This window comes from Crinia signifera, chromosome 4 (genome assembly GCF_055691185.1).
Source record: "Crinia signifera chromosome 4, ASM5569118v1, whole genome shotgun sequence".
Taxonomy (NCBI): Eukaryota; Metazoa; Chordata; class Amphibia; order Anura; family Myobatrachidae; genus Crinia; species Crinia signifera.
The window spans coordinates 27,789,845-27,815,808 of record NC_139220.1 but is presented as its reverse complement, the minus strand read 5'-3'; the positions used below and the strand labels follow the sequence as shown (position 1 = coordinate 27,815,808).

The window sequence follows — 25,964 nt, the reverse complement described above, 5'->3', positions numbered from 1 at the left end:
CTCGCGTGCCCCATTCTGACGGAGCCCGCTGACGCACCCCCCTAACCCTGCCCATCTCCCGGAAGTGGAGACGGACATGGTTTCTGCCATCCGCAGAGGCGCCCGCGCACCGATGCAGCGCCTCTCCACCAGCGATCGTCAGCTCGAGGAATCTGGTGATTCCCTGGGCTGGCTGAGAGGTGCTAAATCTTTAGCACACAATTAACGGGGCAGGTTTATTTCATACTTAATTATCCAAATTATTAATTAGCCAATATATCATGACATTGCGCCCTCACTAGGAAATGGGTGAGATGCGAGAGGGCACCTTAATGTTTCAGGAATTTGTGGGGACACCGCAAGTTGAGCTAGGTTGAGTCCTAGTGGCAAATGCAGGATTTCTAGAGGGGGGGGGGGGGGTTAAAAATGCTGTCCACAATCTCCTACTCTGCGGAACTTTGAAGCGAGAGGTGGAGTCTGGATAGCGGTAGAAGAACCTAGTATATTATAGGCTGTAGCGAACATTTAAATAATATAAACAAGGAAAAGGTTACACATACCATAATAAATAAACACACAACTATAATAGAACCGGTACTGCACTTTCTAAGCACACATTGTCCCACCTCAGGGTAAGGCTCCTGTCTCTTCTTCTTGGTAGCAACCTTTCTGGACCAGTGCACTGGATGAGGCCTTAAATACACACACACACACACACACACACACACAGCAAACTTGTGCTTGAGCATCAGCTCTGCTCTGCCCTTAAACTGCATGATGTGGCGACAGCTCTAGCATAGGTATTATATACCAGTGCTATTCTTGTCATCATTTCAACCACTTGGCAAGATGAGAATGGTTTCTGGGCAACCAGAAACCCCTCCTGTGTTTGCCTATGTGCCCCCTCACAAATCTAAACGTGCCTGCACATTTTGAAATCTGCCGGGCCTTATAGGGAAATGTATTTGCCAAAGTGCAAGTGCAGAATTGCAGCTCCTGGTTTGTTAAACCCCTAGGTGTACGTGAGGCAAAGGCAGGTCATTTGGTGCAAGATAAATGTTTCTATTTAGTTGCTATTGGCTATTTTAGACGAAGTGAAGATAACAAGCCCTGTATAGAAGGGGATGTCCACAATGCTATCAACTCCTCTGACTACAACTAAACCAGGTTTCTGAAGGCCTACCCTTGTTTGCTTCCTAAGATTAGGATAACACAGCCAGCCTGATTGTAAACCAATACGGGAGAGCGTTGAACAGACGCCTGCAGCATGGAGTTGGCTGTCACAAAAGGGCAGCTGAAGGTCAGTAAAATTTGCAGCAGTCATCACTGCAATTGCAGTTGAATACTCTTATATCATGGTGACAGTTTGCCATTGTAGAACACGTTCTAATCTAAAAAGCAGCAAATAGCCTCGCTTACATAATAACTACATCAGTATGCTCAGCATGAAGACATAGCTGCCTACTCTGCCGAAATTACCACACTCTCGGATCACGCACACTTCCTCTGTGATGTGGTCAGTTTCGGGACTTGATGACGACACCGTTGCATCATTCTGGCCCTGCTCTTGCTGGGCAACCCTCACATCCTGTCCACATCAGCAGTAAAGCGGTGGGCTGTGAAGAGCGTGTGGCCCAGCCACCTGCTGCAAAATAATGCAAATTACGGCATTTTACAGCAGTGCGGCTATAACGTGATTTATGGTGCCCCTTCCCCCAACAGTTGTCCCAGGGATATTTCCCCCCCAAAATCACCCATTGGGAAGGTCACACAAACTAGACAAGTAGATATAAAGAATCTAAGGCAAGAGCAATCAAAAAGTGGCCTATGCAAATAGACTGAAAGCAGACACAGGAAGTATCCAATCCAACATTTGGTATATCTGCACTTTTCAATATTTTACCTTTAATTTCCGTTCGACCTATTCTATTAAAAGTGATGATTTTTTGGCTGAAAAAAAAAAAAAAAAAAAACCTGGCAGGGTCGGGCAAATTACTCACCGATCCACGTGTTTAAAAATGCATCCGTTTTCCACTTTTTTCTTCCAAAGCAGATTCAACTTTTTTACAAAGTCAACAATTGCATTGGCTGGAAAGTCATAGAAAATGGCCGCCTTGAACAGGTGTGTCAGGAATTTTCTGCCGCCCCCCCCCACCTCCCATCCCCGGCCCCTTTTGCGGCACCCCCTGGCCTGCTGCTCAGCCGCAGCCCCCAACAAAGGCCCCCGGACTCATTGGAAATGGTCAGGCTCCAGCCACAGGCCTCGCTGACTCTCCCCTGGCCTCAGTGACTCTCCCCTCCCCCCACCACCATCTCCACCACTGCAAATGGCGCCGCAAATGGCTGCCTAGGATCTGTGCACTCAACCATATATAACCTGTGTCCCCTGTGTGATAACTGTACTGCCTAAGCTATCTCTGCCTTAACTGCAATGTGATAACTGTACTGCCTATGTTACCCTATGTGATAACTGTACTGTCCCTGCTCATACTGCTACCTACCTGGCTGCTGCAACGACCAGTGGCGCCGCTGATGGCTGCCTAGGCGCTGTGCAGCTTGGCGGGTATTTGTTCCTTATGTGATAACTGTACTGTCCCTGCTCATACTGCTACCTACCTGGCTGCTGCAACGACCAGTGGCGCCGCTGATGGCTGCCTAGGCGTTGTGCAGCTCGGCGGGCATATGGTCCCTGTGTGATGTTGTACTGTCCCTGCTTATATTGTTACCTACCGGCTGCCGCAACGACCAGTGGCGCCGCTGATGGCTGCCTAGGCGCTGTGCAGCTCGGCGGGTATATGTTCCCTGTGTGGTATTGTACTGTCCCTGCTTATATTGCTACCTACCTGGCTGCTGCAACGACCAGTGGCGCCGCTGATGGCTGCCTAGGCGTTGTGCAGCTCGGCGGGTATATGTTCCCTGTGTGATGTTGTACTGTCCCTGCTTATATTGTTACCTACCGGCTGCCGCAACGACCAGTGGCGCCGCTGATGGCTGCCTAGGCGCTGTGCAGCTCGGCGGGTATATGTTCCCTGTGTGGTATTGTACTGTCCCTGCTTATATTGCTACCTACCGGCTGCTGCAACGACCAGTGGCGCCGCTGATGGCTGCCTAGGCGCTGTGCAGCTCGGCGGGCATGTGTTTACTGCATATAATGTCTCAATTTAATGTATGTAAATGTCCCCCCCCCCCCCTCCCCTCCCTGGTTGATCCTGCACTGTAAAATCCACAAAAAATTCCTAGTGTGCGCAAGCACACATGGCCAATAAAGTTGATTCTGATTCTGATTCTGAACCAAAGGTGATGCAGGCAGATCCTTATTACTCATATCCTTTTCTATTATTCAATCGGATCAGAAAGCAAGGATATACAGTAACCCGCATAACAGATCATGATATTTCAGCATACATAACATTCCCTCCAACTCTGACTGCAAGCCTGGCTCTCTCATATCGCTGCAATGATACCTCCTCTCTCCACCTCGCCCAATAATACTGGACTAGGTCCCTGCACGGCGACACAGCCAAGTATAAAATGATTACTGTGATTAGCCTTAAAATAAAACGGAAAGAAAAAAAGAATTAAGGATGGATAGAGCACGCTGGTAATTACCTGGTACCATGTTTCTAATGCTGAGAAAATAACAGAAGGGCACAGACACGGCATTTATCATTGACATCCATATCAGCAGAGCTATTGTCTTGGTGCTTTCGCATCCACAGATAATTTAATATAACCAGACACAAAATCATTACTGCCTAAGTATTCCTTCCCTGCGCTCTATTACTGCATGATACGAGAGAGCGCTCTCTGCACGGGGCCTGATGTTACAGGGTTTGCAGGACCGGAGATCGAATTGCTGGCCTGTGAACGGTTTTTTTTATGATATATATAAAAAATAGTCTAAAAATATATAATAAAGTAAAAATAAAAAGTTTTTTGTTTGCAAGAATTCTGAAACCCTCATGATAACTCACTGCCAGTGCCACAAATATACTATTCAAAACCCAATAAGGCTGCTGGAAACTAACAAAACAGAGACATCAGAGCAGCGAGGCAGCATTCTGTACCTGCCTCCGAGGCTGCAGCCAGACAGTGAATAGCTATCAGCATGCTGATTGGTGCATGGCTGGAGTTATATACCAATCAGAGTGCAGAATTCTCTACCTGCCTCAAACCAGTAAAAGGGTGACAGCATGCAGATATGTGATTGGTTGGAGCTTTCCACCAATAAGAGTGCTGACAGCCATTTATTTTATGGAAACATGTGGAGAGATGGAGCAGGACCACAGGATGGTCATGCTATGGATTTTTTTCTAAATTGGCTCCCATGCATGGGTGGGTAGGGGCCCCAGTGGATTGCTTTGCCCAGGCCCTTCAATGTGGTTTAAACGACCCTAGGCACTGCTAGCTGAGAGCCGAGTGAATCATTCAAGAAATGGTTTATGTATGATGTTAACTATAGGGCAGCTCTATTCAGAGTAGTACAATTTATGTAATGCACAGAAGCAAATGGACTGAGATCTGGTGAATGTAAAACCATTGCATTAAGACAGGGATAGGGAATCTACGGCCCCCATAGCCAGTTTGCCCGGCCCCCCCCAGCCCGATCCACTGGCATCCTGATCTACTGGAGAAGATCAGTTGTTCTTGCGAGGTGGTGCCGCGCTCACAATGCACTGCCATGGGGGAGCGAGGTCTCCCAAGAGGTGGTGTCACCCACTGCCATCATCCACTGCCCATCACCCTCATGCTGCTGTCATCCACTACCCATCGCCCTTACTCACTGCCCATCACCCTCATGCTGCTGTCACCCACCCATGGGTAATTTTTGTATAGCCCCCGAAGGATTTTATAAATATCCAAATATCCAAATGGCAGAAAAAAGGTTCCCCACCCCTGCATTAAGACATAATCACTGTCATGTTTCTGGAACCATTGAAGAAATAACCTGGAATGAAGATCTACATTGTATTATCTGTGTTCCATGAGTTTACAGTATGTACATCCAGATGAAAAGCTTAAGCAAACGTTGTCCACACTCTACAAGTAGGGGCACATATTTTTGTACACGGTCACACTTTTTGCCATTTTCGATATATACTTTAAAATATAAAACTTATATAAATATGTTTTTACAGTGCAGACTATCAGCTTTAATTTGAAGGGTTTCACATCCAAATTGGATCAGGGACGTGCAGTCAGGGGAGGCAGAGCCTCCCCTGTCATAATGATGAAAATAATAAAAAGAAGATATTTATATATCTTCTTTTATTATTTTCATCATTTCCACCTCTCCGGCTGCCTCCCACCTTCTTACACTGCTGCATGTGAGGGTGGGAGGCAGCGGGAGAGGTGCCTTCCGCTGTTAACAATAAAACTCCGGGCAGCAGGGGGCGGGAAGGGGTGGGCAGGGGGCAGGGTGCAGCAATGGGCTGTAAAAGCCTATTGAAAATGAATGGGGAAGCGGCACTTATACTGATGCCGCAATGACAGGGGCACCAGTATAAACGCACTCCCCCAGATGTGATTGGGCCAGCAGATCCAGTGTTGGATCCGCTGTCCAATCACATACATGCAGGGCCCTGGAGAGGATGCAGCAGCGCGGCCATCGGGGAGTTCGGCGCCTGCAGGGAGAAAGCAGATGTCACTCACCGCCGTAGAGAGGACTGGCCGCCGCCGAGGACAGGTGAGTCCGCCGGGTGGTGGCGCATGTACCGGCGGCCGCTGCATATGTAGCACCGCCATGTCCGAGGGGTGGGGGGGTGGTGAGGTCAGTGCCTCCCCAGGCAATGACCTCACCGCACGTCACTGAATTGGATGTAGGGTTTAGGAATTACAGCTCTTTAATATGCAGCCCCCTCTTTTTCTAGGGACCAAACGTGATTGGATGATTGTCTCCAATGCTGTTTTATGGACAGGTCTGGGCTAGTCCTTTGTTATTTCTTCATCAGTGAAGCAGGCAAAAGGTCTGGAGTGGTTTCTAAGTGGGGCATTTGGAAGTTGTTGGTGTGAGCCCATAACATGTAGTAAAATGAGCTCTCGCTGCTAGTGAAGAACACTCTACAGAAGGTTGGAATATTATTATCCAAGTCTACCATCAAGAGAAGACTTTACAAGAGCAAATGCAGAGGGTTCCACCACAAGGTGCAAACCATTCATAAGTCTTAAATATAGAAGGGCCAGAGCATTCTTTGGACAGATGAAACCAAGTTCAACCTGAACCAGAATGATGGGAAGGAAAAAGTATGGAGAAGGCTTGGAATGATCCAAAGCATTTCACATGAGTCAGCAATGGCTTGATGGCGAAATGAGACTGTCCTACCAATATAAAAACTATTGTAGACATGCAAGTGTGGAAGAAGGGAACTACCCACCCACTATCGGGTGGTGTTAGGTTACCCTTCAGTGAGCCAAAATAAGGCTGTGTACAGACCAGAAGGATTTGGCCTCAGTTCCCCCAATTTCTATGCAATCTCGACCGATTGTATGTAAATTTGGCACGTTTTGGCATGTTTTAGATCGGATTGCGATCCGATGCGCGTCCCCGGAGGTCGTTTGGTCGTTTTGCAGCTCCTACCTGCTGCAGTCAGGATTTGAAAACGATCCCTTCAACTGGGTAGATATCGTAAGCAGATCATGTGCTCCAACAGATCGTGTGACCGTCGTATGATAGTCTCACGATCATGATCGTTCTGGTGTGTACCCCACATAAGACACAGTCACTTCTGTACCAGCTGGTCATCCCTGCGCACAACCATGATTCATCCAATAAAAGCAGAACCAGTGACGCCCAGGTGAAAAATCAGGGATATGAAGAGTTCTGAAAATTTTCTATATTGTTTTGCAGCTGCATCTCATAATAGGCAAAAAGTCTGCTCAAATGATTACATGAAATGGTAATTAACACCCCCCCCCCTCCGCCAATTACTGCCTTTCAGTAAATTACATTTCAACATTACAAAAGTGACCTTAACTGGCACTGACTCATGGATGCCACTGAAGAAAGCAATTACTGCTGCAGGATAGCCAAGCAACACTTTCTGCTTTCTGGGTTTTTTTTATATGGAAATAAAATGTTGCACTCAATGTTTCCCTAAGCAAACGTTTAGCAAATGTGAACTGTGACATTTTTTTTTTAAGAATTCCTTTTTTCCTTTCCCGTCCGCAGCATGTACCAGTAAGTATAATGGCGTGCGTCACAGGAAAATTAACGTAATGATCTTAAAAGTGGCAGACTTTAAAGTTGAATGTTTTGTTTGTCAGTACACTACATTTCCATGCTGACTTTCCAGCTATACTGGTACCGCAGCAGAAAGGTCGTTGCTGTGATCTGACATATGTTGGCCCTTATTCAGATCTGATCGCAGTACAAATTTGTTCTCAAAATGGGAAAAACCATGTGCACTGCAGGTGGGGCAGATGTAACATGTATAGAGAGAGTTAGATTTGCGTGAGTTATTTTGTTTCTGTGCAGGGTAAATACTGGCTGCATTATTTTACACTGTAATTTCAATTTCAGTTTCAACACACCCCACCCAAATTTAACTCTGTCTGCACATGTCACATCTGCCCCACCTGCAGTGCACATGGTTTTGCCCATTTTGAGAACAAATTTCTATTTCGATCAGATCTGAATAGGGCCCTTGTTTGTTACTGATCCAGGGGGAGATTCTCTAAGCTAAAAATGCGGTAAAAACCCCGTTATCAGGGTTTTTACCGCATTTTGGGATGCTGTAAGCATCCCCCGCCTGGTTACCGCGGCGGGGGGCATCGCCAGAAAAATCTGGCGATGCCCCATAGAAGCCAATGGGCTTCTACCGTAACCCTCCGCTACCCCACACCGACCCACCGCCGCCCCGCATCGCCCCCCCCCCTCACCTGTGTCCGGGCAGCACAGAGCTGTGCTGCCCGGACCTGTGACTTCTTCCTCCCTGCACTGATCATCTTCCGGGTGCAGGGAGGAGGAGAGCCCAGCGCAGCAGCAGCAGCGCCGGGTAAGGGAGGGAGGGGAGAGCCGCCGGGTCCCCATGGGACCCGCTGACTCTATCGCAAAGGATAGCTCTTAACGCAAGAGCTGTCCTTTGCCATAATTATCGCATATGTTACTGCATATGCGATAATTATGCAGGCGATGGGCGGCGATGTGCGGCGGAGCGGATGTCAGAGCACCCCCCAATGCGCAACAGCATCACAAATCTGAGCACACAAAAACACAAGCTAGCTCTTACTTACTTGCATGGCAGGACACGGACAATGTCATTCTGCTTGTAGCTTTCAATGCAAACAGCGCAGTGGTCAAAATCTGGGTCTGTTTCCTGCAAGAGATAGAACAGGTTTTATATATATAAAAAAAAACCAGAAAACAAGAACATTGTTGGATCTGTACTACTGTAGATGCAAAATGAATGAGGCATCCTGTACTTCTTTAAGGGGTGAATGTATGAAACTTTGAGAAGTGTTATCTATCCCCACAAAGTTATGTGCAAGGTGATAATGCACCAGCCAATAGGCACCAATATGCAAATTGAAAGTTAGAAGCTGATTGGCTGGAGAATTATCAGTTTGCACGGGGATAGATAACCCTTCTCCAAGCTTCATACATTTACCCCTCAGGGGCAGATTTATTAAGCTCGGTGAAGTGATAATGTGGCTGGTACTTTATCACCGGCCAATCAGCTCCTAACTGTGAAGTTACAGGATTGGTTTGAGAATGACAGGTAAGAGCTGATTGGCCGGTGATAAAAACCAGACACTTTATCACTTCACCAAGCTTAATAAATCTACCCCTTAATTACTTATGTATTGTGTATACCAGGATTATATACATAGACTAAATGCATACCTCCTAACTGTCCCGCACTCAGTAAAGCTGGCCATACATCAGAAAGATCGATCTTAAGATCGATTGCGCTCACGATTGTGTACAATTTCCCTTGAAATCCCCGGCAGTCCTTGGTGGTTTTTGGACACACAATCTACTCACAATCCATCATACAATCAGTCATACAATCCATCTGCTGCATGATTGTGCACACAAGATGTGCACACAATCTGCATACAATCCATCATACAATCAGTCATACAATCCATCTTATGATTGATTGTATGATTGTGTGCACAAGATGTGCACACAATCTGCATACAATCCATCTTACAATCGATTGAGATTGTATGATTGGGTACAATATCTTTCTGATGTATGGCCAGCTTTAGACAGAGGTGTTTTGCTAGGACTGTTCCGCTGTCACTCCCATGGGAGTGTCCTGAGATGGGGGGAGACAAGGGCAGTTGGGGGGAGCACACACACACAGCTGTTTTGCATAGTGGAGAGTACGTGTTGGGTGCTAGATGCCATGCAAATATGCACTGTATCTATTCACAGATTAGGGTAGAGCCTGGGGGCAACCACCACCATGACGGGAATGGGGATGCCACAAAGCTCTGTCATCTTTACTGTAGGCTCCACCACCATCACAGGCCCGCGCATGTTTCCACTCCACTGACCACCAATGTGGGGCAATATGTATATGATGGATTATCTAGGCAGATTAGAGGAATGGTCAAGAGCATGGCAACTAGTTTAATGCCAAAAAAATGCAAAATCGTGAACCTGTTTCTCAAAAATCCAAAGACTAAATATAGTATAAATGGCACTATAATGGATACTACTGAGGAAGAGAGGGATCTAGGTGTCACTATTTCAGGGGACTTAAAAGCAGGTAGGCAATGTAACAAAGCAATGAAGAAGGCAAGTCAGATGCTTGGTTGCATAGGGAGAGGTATCAGCAGTAGAAAGAAAGAAGTAATAATGCCACTGTATAGGTCATTGGTACGACCTCACCTAGAGTATTGTGTTAAGTTCTGGAGGCCATATCTCCAGAAGGATATAAATACATTAGAGACTGTACAAAGAAGGGCAACTAAAATGGTGCATGGCCTACATCACAAAACGTACCAGGAAAGACTAAAAGATCTTAACATGTATAGTTTAGAGCAGAGAAGGGAAAGGGGGGACATGATAGAAACTTTCAAATAGATCAAGGGTTTTAACAAGGTACAGGTGGGAGACATTCTTCACAGGAAGAGGAGCAACAGAACACGAGGACATGCACTGACACTAGAGGGAGGAAGATTCAGGGCAAATGCGAGGAAGAATTACTTCACAGAAAGAGTAGTAGATAAGTGGAATAGCCTCCCATCAGAGGCGGTAGACGCAAATACAGCAGTACAATTTAAACATGCCTGGGATAGGCATATTGATATCCTTACAAAGAAATAAGGATCAAATATGGTTTGAGGTAACATGTTTCAAAAAGGGGCCGACTAGATGGGCCAAGTGGTTCTCATCTGCCGTCACATTCTAGGTTTCCGTGATGAATCCATGTAATGACATAGGGGTTGATGAACCATTATCTCTGCATTATGATAAATGGACCCTACATTAATTTTCTTTATAAATGATTCAATTAAACCCTTTGGGTGCCAACATCTCTGTGAGTGATTTGCAAAATATCCACCTTATCACTGCTTCATACATCTATCCAGCTGTCAGGTAGCACGTGGATAATACGGGTTTAATGCTGCACATCATTTAAATTACCTATATATATTTCATACAGTTTAAAAAAAGAGGTGCAACAATTTTGTTTTTCTACCATTATCTTAATGTATTTTGTCAATCCTGAGCTATATTTATATAAGCACTATAGATATACAGCTATAAGCTTCCATGAAAGTAGGTGACAATGATAGATAAGCGGGGAAATATACATTACACTGCACATATGCTCACAGGCAGCTGGACACTGAGTGCACTTAGCCATTACATACTGTATATATTATTTACTCCTCTAGTAAAGATATATGTAGTACTGAACCTTGATGTTCCATGCTGTTTAGTAAGGGACAATGAACCATTTATGGCCATTTTAATTGAAACAGACTTGATTGGAGGAATTAAGAAATCAGATTGACCTATGAGCGCCCCCCAGTGGATGTGTACGGAACTAAGAATACCTGCTGAACTATTGCAGTGTAGGAGGCTTTTGATTGTGTAGTCACAGAGCCAGCAGCAATCAAGCATGATGAGCACATTGGCATGTGTGTGGCCACCAGCATCCAATAACTAGGAGACAACACATCCCTTTATAACTAATACTCTGCTGACAAATTACATTGCATGGCATGAAAGCATTGCACTAATAAATACTGTTACATCCCATAGTAACACTGGACTAATTCCTAATATGCTCACATCTATCCCATCTGTCATCCTAACCCTCTGTTACACCCTCACTTCTACCCCATCTGTGTAACTCCTGTCTGTTTGCCCCTCAAATTGTCACAAACAGGATCCTCTCCCCTCCAGTGCTTTCCCTCTATAATGCTTTCATGGTGACCCAGGAATTTCATCCCTGGGTCCGACCTTTTCACATTGGACCCAGGTCACCCATTTTACACCCTGCGACACTGGCTAAACCTTCTTTGACCCAGGTTGAATACCCAGGTTGTTCAACATGGGTTATTTACTTTGGTGCTTTTACAGTGCACCTCGACTCGGGTTGACCTGGCAATAACCCGGGTTATATGTACGATGGGGAAGTTGTATTATACTGCTTTCAGATCACAAATGGCGGGTGGAACTGGGGATCAGGACATGGAGCGACCCAACATTTGCGCTGAATTATTGCGGGGTCGTTGACGTAGTCCGGAGGGCGGGGGGGAGCAGCGTGGGAGGAGGCAGCACCAAGGTTACACTGCTTCCTCCTCCAAAGAAGTGAATAGGACCTGGGTCACTCGACTGCGGAATACCCGTTCACAATGCCCAGCAACCCGGGTAGAATGCCCGGTTGCAGGACCCGGTATTTTTTAATAAACCCTTTATATGTGCGGTGTGAAAGGTGTATTAGTTGCACATGTTAACACCATGCTGATACCGTAAATGAATGTTTAGATTCAGTTAAGAGCTCTCTAACTTTTTGATTAGATTCAAACTAACAAGATCCTAACACGTAGCAAGTAGTGTGGGAGACTGGGCAGATTGTCAGAGGAACGCTAGGTCAGGAAGTTCAGTACAGACATTTCCATAATCCGTTTCGTTCTGTTCCATATTCTAAAAAATTCTGCCAAGTTCCCGAAACAGTTTGATAAAATAAGGCCCCCACGGGAGATATTTCTGCACTGTGACGAAAGTGGACTGTAATAACGTAAACGCTTACAGCTAACTCTGACTCATAACCCAAATGACCTGGCACGGACCTGGGAACACATGTGCGACAGAACGCTCTTCTGCAAAACTTACAGTCTCAGAATAGTCAATGGGACCTATAAACTTCATATTACACACCATAAGCATCCTTCATCAGTATGATAGGAGTCTGATAGGGTATTCAATCTCTGTCGATGTTTCCAACAGTGGAAATATCGACAGTTCAGTATTCAATCCCACCCGGTGCTAGCCACCCTGTCCTGAACTCTCCTGCTACAGACTCATCTCCCCATGGAGGACAGTCTGTATTGCCGAAAACGGCCATGGAATGACGAATCTGCTGCCGTTTTATTTTACAAAACGGCACCATGTTCTCTTATCCACTGTCTTTCCAACACTCGGAACATTGAATACCAACTGCTGAGTTTGTTGTTGGAAGCTGGTGAAAACGTCCAGGATTCCGACTTTTGGGACATTCTGACAGTTGGAATCCCAAAACATTATACGATGTATACCCAGCCAGTGGCGGATTCAGGGGGGGGCACCCGGGCACGTGCCCCCCCTGTCATTTCATTGTAGCTGAGGACCAGGGCTTTCCAACGAACCCAGCCTTGTGTCTCTAGCCCCCCGGGAACCGGAGATATCACCTGGCAAAGCTGTAACGTTTTTTCCCCATAGGATAATATGGGACCCGTCAATTCCGACCCCCACCCGGGTCCGACGGCTGCCAGTTCCCCCCCCCTGGCATCACAGAAGCTTGTGGTTGATCTCATTCAATTCCAAATCGCTGGGCCTTCAATATGATACCAGGCTGGTCCATATCGGTCAACCGGTTACAGAGATATTGCGGGTAAACCTATTTTTTTATTTTTGAAATGTAATTTCATGGCTGTTCATGTTCTTTGAGGGCAGATTACTCTGGAACTAAACGTTCCAGTTTCACTGGATCAAAATCATTCAAAGCCCACTTAAAAGATCTTCAATATGATACTTGCCTCATGTAAATGGGTCAGTTGGTTCGGAAGATATAGCCGGTTAAATGAGACAACTGGTTAAAGGGGGGAGGGGTGGTTTTCTCTCACCCTCACACCAGAAAATGCACGGACTAGGCTGGTGTAAAAGGAGCCAACCCGGGAATGCATTTTCTGGTGTGAAAGGGGTATTATTTCATATAACCGGGACCTGCAGTGCTCTGAATACAGCCAGGCTCTGCCACTGTCAGTTGTTATCACTTCTGCCTGGCGGCGGCTGTCCCCCATTTACCGTGAGCATGTATTCCCCCTTGGCAATGAGCATGTAATCCCACATGGCAACGAGCATGGAACCTCTGGCAATGAGCATGGAACCCTTGGCAATGAGCATGTAGATAAGCAGCATTTATGTAGCATAATTTTTAATAGGCATTATCGTGTTTGGCATAATACATAATGGACATAATGGCATGTAACTTAACGTGTAATAGACATTATGTTGTAAATGTTTAATGCACACCTTTTGTGGACAATGAATGAATGTGGTTTATGAAGTGTATTGTTTAATTTTGGCTTAATCTGTGTGGCATTATGTGAATTCTGGCTCAATCTGTGTGGCATTATGTGAATTTTGGCTCAATCCGTGTGGCATTATGTGAATTTTGGCTCACTCCATGTGGCATTATGTGAATTTTGTCTCAATCCGTGTGGCATTATGTGAATTTTGTCTCAATCCGTGTGGCATTATGTAAATTTTGACTCAATCCATGTGGCATTATGTGAATTTTGTCTCAATCCATATGGCATTTTATGAATTTGGCTCAATCCGTGTGACATTATGTGAATTTTGACACAATCCATGTGGTATTATGTGAATTTTGGCTCAATCCGTGTGGCATTATGTGAATTTTGTCTCAATCCGTGTGGCATTATGTGAATTTAGGCTCAATCCATTTGGCATTATGTGCATTTTGGCTCAATCCTTGTATTATTATGTGAATTTTGGCTCAATCAGTGTGGCATTATGTGATTTTTGGCTCATTCCATTTGGCATCATGTGTAAGGGGCAAGTATAATGGGGTCTAGTATTTTGTTGCATAATGTGTAGAAGTTGTATATGGTGTTGTACACTACACTCAAGGACACGCCCCCTGTTAAGTGGCCACAACCCCTTTTCCGGAGCGCGCCTTCGGCGTGCATACAACTACATCCTGCACTTTTGTCGCCATGGTGGCCCTGCGTACTTTAAATGCCAGGGCCTATTTTTAATCCCATTCCCATCCTCTCTCTGCCGCTCTCTTAGCATGTACACTGGCACCACTAACATCGCCCCTCCCCCACCCAAACCCTCTTTTATCATGGTGCCCCCCCTGTCATTTTATCCTGGATCCGCCCCTGTACCCAGCGTGATACCAGGAGCTACGGTACCTGGCAGGGTAGCCACTACACACTTTCCGATGCCAGGCGCAAGCAACAGGTGAGGGGGGGTGGTTCAGAAAGAAGCAGCGGGGGACATGCTACATTCCACATGATGCTCACTAACGATATTCTCCGTCGTCCCGAATGTACAGACGAATGAGTTAATCGCTAACGACCTAGGGAAGTGCGCATCGTTAACAAACTAGTGCATATACGCTATAGAATGTGCACGAAAACATTGTTAACAATATCGTTATCATTTGATTTATCCTCTAGCCTAGGAGAGTGATAGTGACGAGAGATAAACTACCTATCAGCTTCTAACTGACATTTTCCAAACACCGCCTAGAAATGGTAGTTGGGAGCCGATTGGCTGGTTCTTTATTGCTCTCCAAGACTTCGTAAATCTCCCGCCATGTCATTATCATCCACTTGTAACCTTGTCCTCACTATAACACAACTGGACTGGTCTCTTCTCCTTGAGATGAGCCTAATTGCTGAAATAATCCGACGGATCTGATTGGCTATGCGCTGAGTATCCAATAATCGAATTGGCTAATAAGCTGGGTACTTACCAGCAAAAGACGAAGACTGAATACAATCAGGTGCTAAGATCCTAGTTAAATGTTCTGTACATCGATAAAGCTTCATGCGTTTATTGCCATGTACCATGACGCATGTGTACAGTAACGCCGGCAGCTGTCTTAAATGAAAATGGGACACAGATGGCCGGAAGAGGGTAAAAGCCGGAAACATAGTAAATGCATTGAAAAAAACGGAAACCATGTAAAGTGTATTAGAAAAGCCGGAAATCATAGCAAATGCATTAAAAAAGCTGGCACTCATAGTAAATGTATTGAAAAGGCTGGAAATCATAGTAAATGCATGTAAAGTATATTAGAAAAGCCGGAAATCACAGTAAATGCATTGAAAATGCCGGAAACCATGTAAATTGTATTGGGTATGGATCATTGGATAGACAGCAAGTAGGTCGACACCACTAGGTCGACATGACTGAAGGTCGACATGCAGGAATGTTGACATGACTGAAGGTCAACGTGGGTCAGGTCGACATGTCATTAGGTCGATACAACATTAGGTCAACATGGGGAAGGTCGACAGTCAAAAGGTCGACATGGGGGTTTTCACCTTTTTTGTCCCGAATTTCGACACAGTCATGTCGACGGTGTCGAAATTCGGGACAAAAAAGGTGAAAAACCCCATGTCGACCACTGAAACTTAGCACCGCGTCCCCTCGTAGGGCTCACTACGTTCGCCATGCTTTGGGTGCAGTGCCTCGCTACGCTCAGCACACTATTTTATTCTACCATGCCTAGTGAATGGTAGGCATGAAATACCGCCTGTCGGCACATGTCGGCTCAAAAGAAAAGGTGTAAAATCCCAATGTTGACCCATGTCTACCTAATGACCTGTTGACCTAACCCATAACTGCATGTCGACCTTAATGCATGTCGACCTTAATGCATGTCGACCTAGCGGTGTCAACCTAATGCTTGTAGAGCTAGTAACCGTATCCCAGTATATTAGAAAAGTTGGAAATCATTGTAATGCACTGAAAAAGACAGAAACCTTGCAAAGTCTATTAGAAAAGCCGGAAATTATAGTACATGCATTAAAAAAGCCGGAAATCATAGTAAATGCATTAAAAAAGCCGGAAATCATAGTAAATGCATTAAAAAAGCCGGAAATCATAGTAAATGCATTGAAAAAGACAGAAACCATGCAAAGTGTATTAGAAAAGCCGGAAATAATAGTAAATGCATTGAAAAAGCCGGAAATCATAGTAAATGCATTGCAAAAGACAGAAACCATGTAAAGTGTATTAGAAAAGCCGGAAATCATAGTACATGCATTGAAAAAGCCGGAAATCATAGTAAATGCATTGAAAAAGACAGAAACAATGCAAAGTGTATTAGAAAAGCCGGAAATCATAGTAAATGCATTGAAAAAGCCGGAAATCATAGTAAATGCATTGCAAAAGACAGAAACCATGTAAAGTGTATTAGAAAAGCCTGAAATCATAGTAAATGCATTGAAAAAGCCGGAAATCATAGCAAATGCATTGAAAAAGCTGGAAATCATAGTACATGCATTGCAAAAGACAGAAACCATGTTAAGTGTATTAGAAAAGCCGGAAATCGTAGTACATGCATTGAAAAAGCCGGAAATCATAGTACATGCATTGAAAAAGCCGGAAAAGGCAGCGACCTTAAGGCCCCCATACACTATGCGATTTTGGTCCGATTTCATCCGATTTCGGCACTTTGTGCCGATAATCGGATGAAATCGGCCCAAAATCGTATGCGTGTGATATCTGATCCGATCCGATGCGCGGTCCCGTGCGCGTCGGACGGTCTGTACATACGATCACGTCCGACCTCCCTGTATGCATATGCCTGCCACCTGACAGGCATATGCATGCAGACACCGGGCGGGCAGCGGCGGCGGCCAGCGGTGGTGGGGGCGGGCGGCGGGTGCGGTGAGCGCTGCTGACCTGGCCGGGCAGTGTACTTACTTACACATAGCAGCAGCGGGGACGGGCAGCGCAGTGGCGGCTATTATATTTTTTAAATACTTGTCAAATGACCAGCCGCTCTCTGATTGGCTGAGAGCTCTCCGGCCAATCAGAGAGCGGCCGGTCATTTGACAAGTATTTTAAAAATCTAATAGCCGCCACTGCGCTGCCCGTCCCCGCTGCTGCTATGTGTAAGTAAGTACACTGCCCGGCCAGGTCAGCAGCGCTCACCGCACCCGCCGCCCGCCCCCACCACCGCTGGCCGCCCACCACCGCTGGCCGCCCGCCCCCACCACCGCTGGCCGCCCCCAACACCACCGCTGGCCGCCCCCAACACCGCAGCCGCCGCTGCCCGCCCCCGCTGCCCGCCCCCACTACTGCCGCTGCCCGCCCCCACTACTCCTCACCGCCCTGCAGCTCCCCGGGTTTTTTTTAACATGGGATAAATCGCATGCGATTTATCCCATGTAAAAAATGGCACATCAAGTGCCAAATTGTATGTGAGCCTCCCGGGGAGCTGCCGGGCGGCTCGCAGGTAAATTGGGTCCGACTTGTCCCTAGGACAAGTCGGCCTAATGTATGGGGGCTCTTACAGTAGGATTTTGATAATATTTTTGCAACTTAGCTGACATAGGTACGTGACCCTATACAATAAACATACTTGTTTTTCTCTAGCCAATGCTATATACAAGAAGCTGCTGCTGATCAATACAACAGGGCCCATTTACCATACATTGCATATATATGTATGTGCTTTTTCAATACATTTACTGGGGGAAATTTACTAAAGGAAATTTGTAAAAAAATAGGTGTATTTGTATCCAGAAATACACTTATTTTTGACATTTACTATCCCGAAAATACGGCGATTCGTATTCGTATTGATAGCACATCAATACAAATACGAATTGACGTATTTTCGGGAAAGTAAATGTCAAAAATAAGTGTAATTTTGGATACAAATACACCTATTTTTTTTACAAATTTCCTTTAGTAAATTTCCCCCACTGTGTTTCATTCTTTTTCAAATCATTTGCTATGATTTACAGCTATTCTAATACACATTAAATGGTGTTTGGCTATTTCAATATATTAACTATGATTTCCAGCTTTTTCTAATACACTTTACATGGTTTCTGTCTTTTTCAATGCATTTGCTAGGATTTCCGGCTTTTTCCATGCATTTACTATGATTTCCGGCTTTTCTAATAAACTTTATATGTATTTACTATGATTTCCAACTTTTCTAATATACTTGGATACGGTAACTAGCTCTACAAGCATTAGGTCGACTTGCAGGAAGGTTGATATGGGTTAGGTCAACAGGTCATTAGGTAGACATGGGGAAGGTCAACAGTCAAAAGGTCTACATTGGGTTTTTACACCTTTTCTTTTGAGCCGACATGTGCCGACAGGCGGTATTTCATGCCCTACCATTCACTAGGCGTGGTAGAATAAAATAGTGTGCTGAGCATAGCGAGGCACCGCACCCAAAGCATGGCGAGCGTAGCGAGCCCTACGAGGGGACGTGGTGCTAAGTTTGAGTGCCCATGTCGACTGTGTCGAAATTCGGGACAAAAAAAAGGTGAAAAACCCCATGTCGACCTTTTGACTGTCAACCTTCCCCATGTTGACCAAATGCTTGTATCGACATAATGACATGTCGACCTGACCCACATTGACCTTCAGTCATGTCAACATTCCTGCATGTCGACATTCAGTTATGTCGACCTAGTGGTGTCGACCTACTTGCTGTCTATCCAATGATCCATACCCAATACAATTTACATGGTTTCCGGCATTTTCAATGCATTTACTATGATTTCTGACTTTTCTAATATACTTTACATGCATTTACTATGATTTCCGGCCTTTTCAATGCATTTACTATGATTTCCAGCTTTTTGAATGCATTTACTATGATTTCCGGCTTTTCTAATATACTTGGCATGTATTTACTATGATTTCCGGCTTTTTCAATGCATTTACATAGAAAACATAGAAACATAGAATTTGACGGCAGATAAGAACCATTTGGCCCATCTAGTCTGCCCCTTTTTTACCCTTCAGGTAAACTCAACCCTTTTTAATCCTTATTTCTTTGTAAGGATATTCATATGCCTATCCCAAGCATGTTTAAATTGTTCTACTGTCTTAGCCTCTACCACCTCTGATGGGAGGCTATTCCACTTATCCACTACCCTTTCTGTGAAGTAATTCTTTCTAACATTTCCCCTGAACCTACCTCCCTCCAGTTTCAGTGCATGTCCTCGTGTTTTATTACTTGTTTTCCTTTGAAGAAAATTTCCCACCTGTACTATGTTAAAACCCTTGATATATTTGAAGATTTCTATCATGTCCCCTCTTTCCCTTCTCTGCTCCAAACTATACATGTTAAGATCTTTTAGTCTATCCAGGTAAGTTTTGTGATGTAGGCCATGAACCATTTTAGTTGCCCTTCTTTGTACACTCTCCAATGTATTTATATCCTTCTGAAGATATGGTCTCCAGAACTGGACACAGTATTCCAGATGAGGTCGTACCAATGACCTATAAAGTGGCATTATTACGTCTTTTTTTCTGCTACTGATTCCTCTCCCTATGCAACCAAGCATCTGACTAGCCTTCCTCATTGCTTTGTTACATTGCCTCCCTGCCTTTAAGTCACTTGAAATAGTGACTCCTAGATCTCTTTCCTCCTCAGTAGTTTCCATTATAGTACCCTTGATACTATATTGAGCCTTTGGGTTTTTGAGTCCCAAGTGCATAATTTTGCATTTTTTAGCATTAAACTGTAGTTGCCATTCTCTTGACCAATTCTCAAGTTTACTTAGATCATCAGTCATTTGATTTACCCCTCCTGGTGTGTCTACTCTGTTGCATATCTTTGTATCATCTGCAAAAAGGCATACTTTCCCTTCAATACCATTTGCAATGTCACTAACAAAGATATTAAAGAGCACTGGTCCAAGTACAGATCCCTGGGGTACTCCACTGGTAACATGTCCCTCCATAGAATGCACTCCATTTACGACAACTGTCTGTTTCCTATCCTGCAACCAGGTTCTTATCCATTTAATTGTTTTATAATCCAATCCCACACTTTCAAGTTTATTTAGCAGCCTGCGATGTGGGACAGTGTCAAATGCCTTACTAAAGTCTAGATATGCCACATCTACAGCCCCCCCTTCATCTAGTATTTTGGTCACGGTGTCAAAAAAGTCAATGAGACTTGTTTGGCATGATCTCCCTGCAGTAAAACCATGCTGTTTTGGATCCTGTAAGTTGTTTAATTTAAGATATTCCACTATTCTTTCTTTTAATAGTGTTTCCATTATTTTCCCTACTACTGATGTAAGGCTCACTGGTCTGTAGTTACTTGCTTCTTCTTTGCTTCCGCTTTTGTGCAGTGGAACTACATTTGCTTTTCTCCAGTCCTCTGGAACTGCACCTGTATCTAGTGACTGGTTGAATAAATCTGTTAATGGCGCTACCAACACATCTTTTAGTTCTTTTAGTATCCTTGGATGCACTCCGTCTGGCCCCATTGATTTATCCACTTTCAGTCTTGAAAGTTCTGTTAGGACTTTCTCCCTAGTAAAGGTACCTCCATCTACCTTATTTTTATGAATGTCCTTGCAACTTAACTGTGGTCCCTTCCCTTCTCCTTCTATAGTGAATACAGAGCAAAAGTAATTATTTAGATGATCTGCAATTGCCTTGTCTCCCTCCACCAAATTCTCAGTGTCTGTCCGCAGTCTTATTATTCCTCCATTTGATTTTCTCCTTTCATTTATATACTTAAAAAAAGTTTTGTTTCCTTTATCTACCGACTGAGCCATTTTCTCCTCAGCTTGTGCCTTGGCACGCCTGATCACTTTCTTAGCCTCTTTGCGTCTGGCAAGATACACTTCTTTATCATTATTATTTTGAGTCTGCTTGTATGTCCTAAAGGCCATCTTTTTTGCTTTTACACTAGTTGATACCTCTCTTTTGTAAACCACACTGGCTTCCTTTTCCTGGTACTTTTCTTAACCCTTTTGATACAAAGGTCCGTTGCCTTTAGTATTGCACTTTTTAATTTTATCCACCTCTCCTGCACTCCTTTCAAGTTCGTCCAATCCGCTAATGAGTCGCTTAAACATCTCCCCATTTCCATTTGCTATGATTTCCGGCTTTTCTAATACACTTTACATGGTTTCCCGCTTTTTCAATGCATTTACTATGTTTCCGGCTTTTACCTACCCCCCAGATGGCCTAAACAAAAAGGGGAAATCAATAAGAATTTATGAGCCTGTCAGGCTTTTTAAAGCGGCTTGAAGACTAATTAAATGGTAATAGGCAAAAAAAAGAAGAAGAAGATAACTGAGTGGCTGAGTGTATATATATGTATACTATCGGTGTGGGATATATGTATACTATCGGTCTGGGATATCCCTTCAATCTGCAGTAGTGCGCAGGTAGGAGACAACTATTGCACACAGCTTTATCCTGTAGCATAAGCATTGTCTGCTGTATTACATCTGTAACAACTGCTGGTATATTAGTATTATATTTAGGATGCTTCACGTCTCCTGTAAAACATATTATATTCAAGTCACATCTCGCCATAGCCTGAACGAGACATGCATACAAAATCTTATGATTGTCTATTCTGACGGCGCTTGTTTAAAGAAGCTAAGGTGGTTCAATGGCATCTGGACATCCTGCCTGGGCCCAGCATGTGGTAGTGGTTACTGGGTAACTACCGACTCTATATTTAAATAAATAAATGTCAGCACTTACAGCACTGACAGCTGTCTGTCTGTCAGTTACTGATGTTGGATTTAAATAGAAAGGTTGCGAGTTAAATGCATTTAAAACTTCGATTTGAATTGTGTAAAGGAACACGGGAGGGAAGGAGGGGGGATAAGTGGGGCAGGGAAACTGGTGCCCGGGCAGCCTGCCAGTCTGGGACATAGAAGGTGACAAACAAAATAAGCTATTAAAGGGGTAGAAATGGGGGACGCTTCAATCACTGGTGTCACTATGGGGGTGCAGGCTGCATCCGTGTGTAGTCCTGGGCCCTCTTCCCTCCGGTTCTCACAGACCTGGTTTCTCGTATTACCATTATGCAGTAGCTCTCTCTTACTCAGGTACCATCTACACCAGCATCTTGTCTCACTTGTGTTCATTCATCTCCTGCCCCTGGTAGTACGCTGCGGACATCTCCTCTGCTTCCCTACATCTCAGCTGTATTGTGTACTAAGAATTGTGCTGCCAATTGTTACCTGCGCTCTGTTTTAGTCCTTCAGTTACTGTTATGTATAGTTCTGTGTACCCTGTTCTATTGTATGCCATATGCATGACACCGCCAACCACTTGTGGCCCCTTATAAAGAAAATATAATAATAATCCTCCGAGGGGTGATACCAAAGTTCCTACTCCTCATCTGTGACAGCCATACCCTATTTATATAGTAGATAAGGCTGAATAAAGACTTGCGTCCATCTAGTTCAACCCACGTTTTAATAGCATATCCCTTGTAAAAGACAGAATATGGTTCTTATTAGTACCCCTGGATATTTTTATCCAATAAATGCTTGTCCAACCTTATTTTGAACGTATTTATTGTATCTGCCAACACCACCTCTCCAGGAAGAGAGTTCCAAAGTTTGACTGCTCTGACCGTAAAGAAATTTTTTCTTTTGAGGGAACGAAATTTTCTTTCCTCTAATCTAAATTCGTGCCCTCGTGTCCTAGTTTCCTTTCTTGCAGTAAAAAGAGTGCTTGAGAGTTCCTTATATTGGCCCCTGATATATTTGTACATGTTGAGCATGTCCCCCCTTAAACGTCTCTTCTCTAGTGTAAATAGTCCTAGCTTGCTTAATCTCTCCTCATAGCTTAAATTCTCCATTCCCCTGATAAGCTTTGTTGCTCTTCTTTGGGTTTTTTCCAATTCCATGATGTCCTTTTTATAGTGTGGGGCCCAGAACTGTACTCCATATTCAAGATGCGGTCTAACCAATGCCTTGTACAGTGGCATAATTACTTTTGAGTCCCTAGTTTCCATGCCCCTTTTAATACATGCTAGAATTCTGTTGGCCTTTTTTGTTGCAATGTGACATTGAACACTGCACCCCAGCTTATTATCTATATGGACTCCTAGATCCTTTTCAAGTGCTGAAGTACCTAATGCCTCCCCGCTTAGGTTGTAACTTACACACTGGTTACGTCTCCCGAGATGCATAACCTTGCATTTATCCACATTGAACCTCATCTTCCACTTTTTAGCCCACTCATCTAGTTTGTTAAGATCATTTTGAAGTATGTTCACATCCTCTGTTGATTCAATAATTCTACTCAGTTTAGTGTCATCAGCAAAGATGGATACATCGCTGAGAATCCCCATCCCTATATCGTTAATATAAATGTTAAACAAGATGGGCCCCAGTACCGAACCCTGTGGCACTCCACTTAGTACTGGTATCATAGTTGATACTGCACTGTTCACAACCACTCTTTGTTCTCTATTACACAGCCAGTTCCCTACCCATCTACAGATATTTGCACCTAGTCCCAGGTCCACCATTTTATTTATCAACCTCTTGTGTGGTACTGTATCAAAAGCTTTTGCAAAATCAAGGAAGACCACATCTACTGCGCTTCCATTATCAAGGTTTTTGCTGACATCCTCATAGAAGCCCAGTAAATTTGTCTGGCAGGAACGATTTTTCACAAACCCATGTTGGTTAATACTAAGTAAACTATGAAGGTCTAAGTATTCCAGGATACCATCCCTTAAAATGCCTTCAAATATTTTACCCACTATTGATGTTAAACTCACAGGCCTGTAATTTGCAGGGTCATCCCTTTTACCTTTTTTATATATTGGCACTACCTCTGCTATTCTCCAGTCTTTTGGTACCATACCTGTTGATAGTGAATTTTCAAAAATGCAATATAGAGGGGTCGCAAGTTCCTCCCTTAACTCCATTAGTACCCTAGGATGTATACCATCTGGCCCTGGTGATTTGTTAGTTTTTATTTTGCTGAGCCTCAAAATTATATCCTCGGTCGAGAGATCCATATTGAGGTCCGGTTTGTTTGTCCCAGTTGAGGTATCTGTGCTTTCCACTAACTGCTCTCCCCTAGTAAATACTGATGAGAAGAACTTATTTAACACTTCCGCTTTTTCATTATCTTCTGCAAATTTTTTACCGTTGATATCTGTTAGTGGGCCTATGTTCTCTTTAATTATTCGCTTGCTGTTTATGTACTTGAAAAACTTCTTGGGGTTAGTTTTGCTTTCTGTGGCTATACGCTCTTCGTTTTCCCTTTTAGCTACTTTGATTACTTCCTTACAAGTTTTGTTTGTTTCTTTATACTTGATGAACGTCTCCTCATTTACGTTATTTTTATAGAACTTAAACGCTTTTGTTTTATTGTTGATCGCTGTCCTTACTTTTTTGTCCAACCATGTTGGCTTTTTTTTGTTAAATTTACCCTTGTTGACTTTTGGAATGTATTTAGTAGTTAGTGATTCTAGTACATTTTTAAATGTATCCCACATTTCCTCTGTATTCTTTCCTTCGAATAACTCTCCCCAATTAATTTCTTTTAGAGCTTCCTGGAATAAAATGAAATTAGCTTTTCTGAAGTTTAGTACTTTACCCGGTCCTGTATTATATTTAGGTTTTCGGAAGTTGATTTCCAGTGAGACCATGTTGTGGTCACTGTTCCCTAGGTGTTCAATTACTCTGGTGTTTGAAACTAAATCAATGTTATTTGTTAATACTAAGTCCAATAGTGCCCCATTACGGGTTGGAGCATCTACCGTTTGAGTGATAAACTGATCCTTGAGCAAGCTTAGGAACCCACTGCTTTTAGATGATTTACATGTCTCATTTTTCCAGTCAATATCTGGTAAATTGAAATCCCCCATTATTATTACCTGCCCCTGATCTGATGATTTTTTAATTTGGTTTAGGAGTAGAGACTCATCCCTATCGTTCACGTTTGGTGGTCTGTAGCATACCCCTAATAAAATTTTATTATTGGGTTTTTTATTTTTATCAGTTATCTCTGCCCACACGGCCTCCGAGTTATCTTCTTCTGTATCTGAGATCATAATTTGCCCACAAGATATTAAGTCCTTTTTTACATAAAGGCACACCCCCCCGCCCCTTCTATTTTCCCTGTCTTTCCTGTAGAGTGTATATCCCTCCATGCTTAACGCCCAATCGTGTGACTCATTACACCAGGTTTCTGTTATACCAATAATGTCATAATCTTCCCTAATGGCCACGGCCTCTAGTTCCCCAATTTTTCCTGCTAAGCTTCTTGCATTAGCCAGTATGCATTTGAGTTTGTGTTTATTATTAGATGCTACCGTTGGGGCTACGTTGGGATCTCGTTTCTCTAATGATTTCTTACTGATTCTAGTTTTTTTCCCCAACCCCCCTTCTCCACCCTCCAATCTCTTAAATGCCCCTTCATCACTGTACTGTCTAATATGCCCATAGTTTATATCTGCATCCCTCCCCCCTATATCTAGTTTAAAGACTCCTCCAACCTTCTAACCATCCTGCCTCCCAGCACTGCCGCCCCCTTTCCATTCAGGTGCAATCCGTCTCTGCTGTATAGATGGCGCCCGTCTGAAAAGTCCGACCAATGCTCTAGGAACCCAAACCCCTCTTTCCTACACCATCCCTTTAGCCACGCGTTTAGCTCCATAAGCTCCCTCTGTCTTCCTGTACTAGCGCGTGGCACAGGTAAAATTTCAGAGAAAATTACCTTGGATGTCCTTGCTTTTAATCTACGTCCTAAGTCCCTGAAATCGTTTTTAAGGACACCCCACCTGCCGCTGACT

General features: G+C 44.0%; 1 protein-coding gene across 3 annotated transcripts in view; it reads right to left on the bottom strand.

The window, feature by feature from the left end:
* Window positions 1-25,964, bottom strand: part of RNF130 (ring finger protein 130) — a 175,436-nt gene that overhangs the window by 40,925 nt on the left and 108,547 nt on the right. For all 3 annotated transcript variants that reach the window (XM_083181475.1, XM_083181474.1, XM_083181473.1), the window contains exon 5: window positions 8,212-8,294. In XM_083181475.1, coding sequence (XP_083037601.1) covers window positions 8,212-8,294 — 83 coding nt within the window. The remainder of the gene's footprint in view (window positions 1-8,211; window positions 8,295-25,964) is intronic.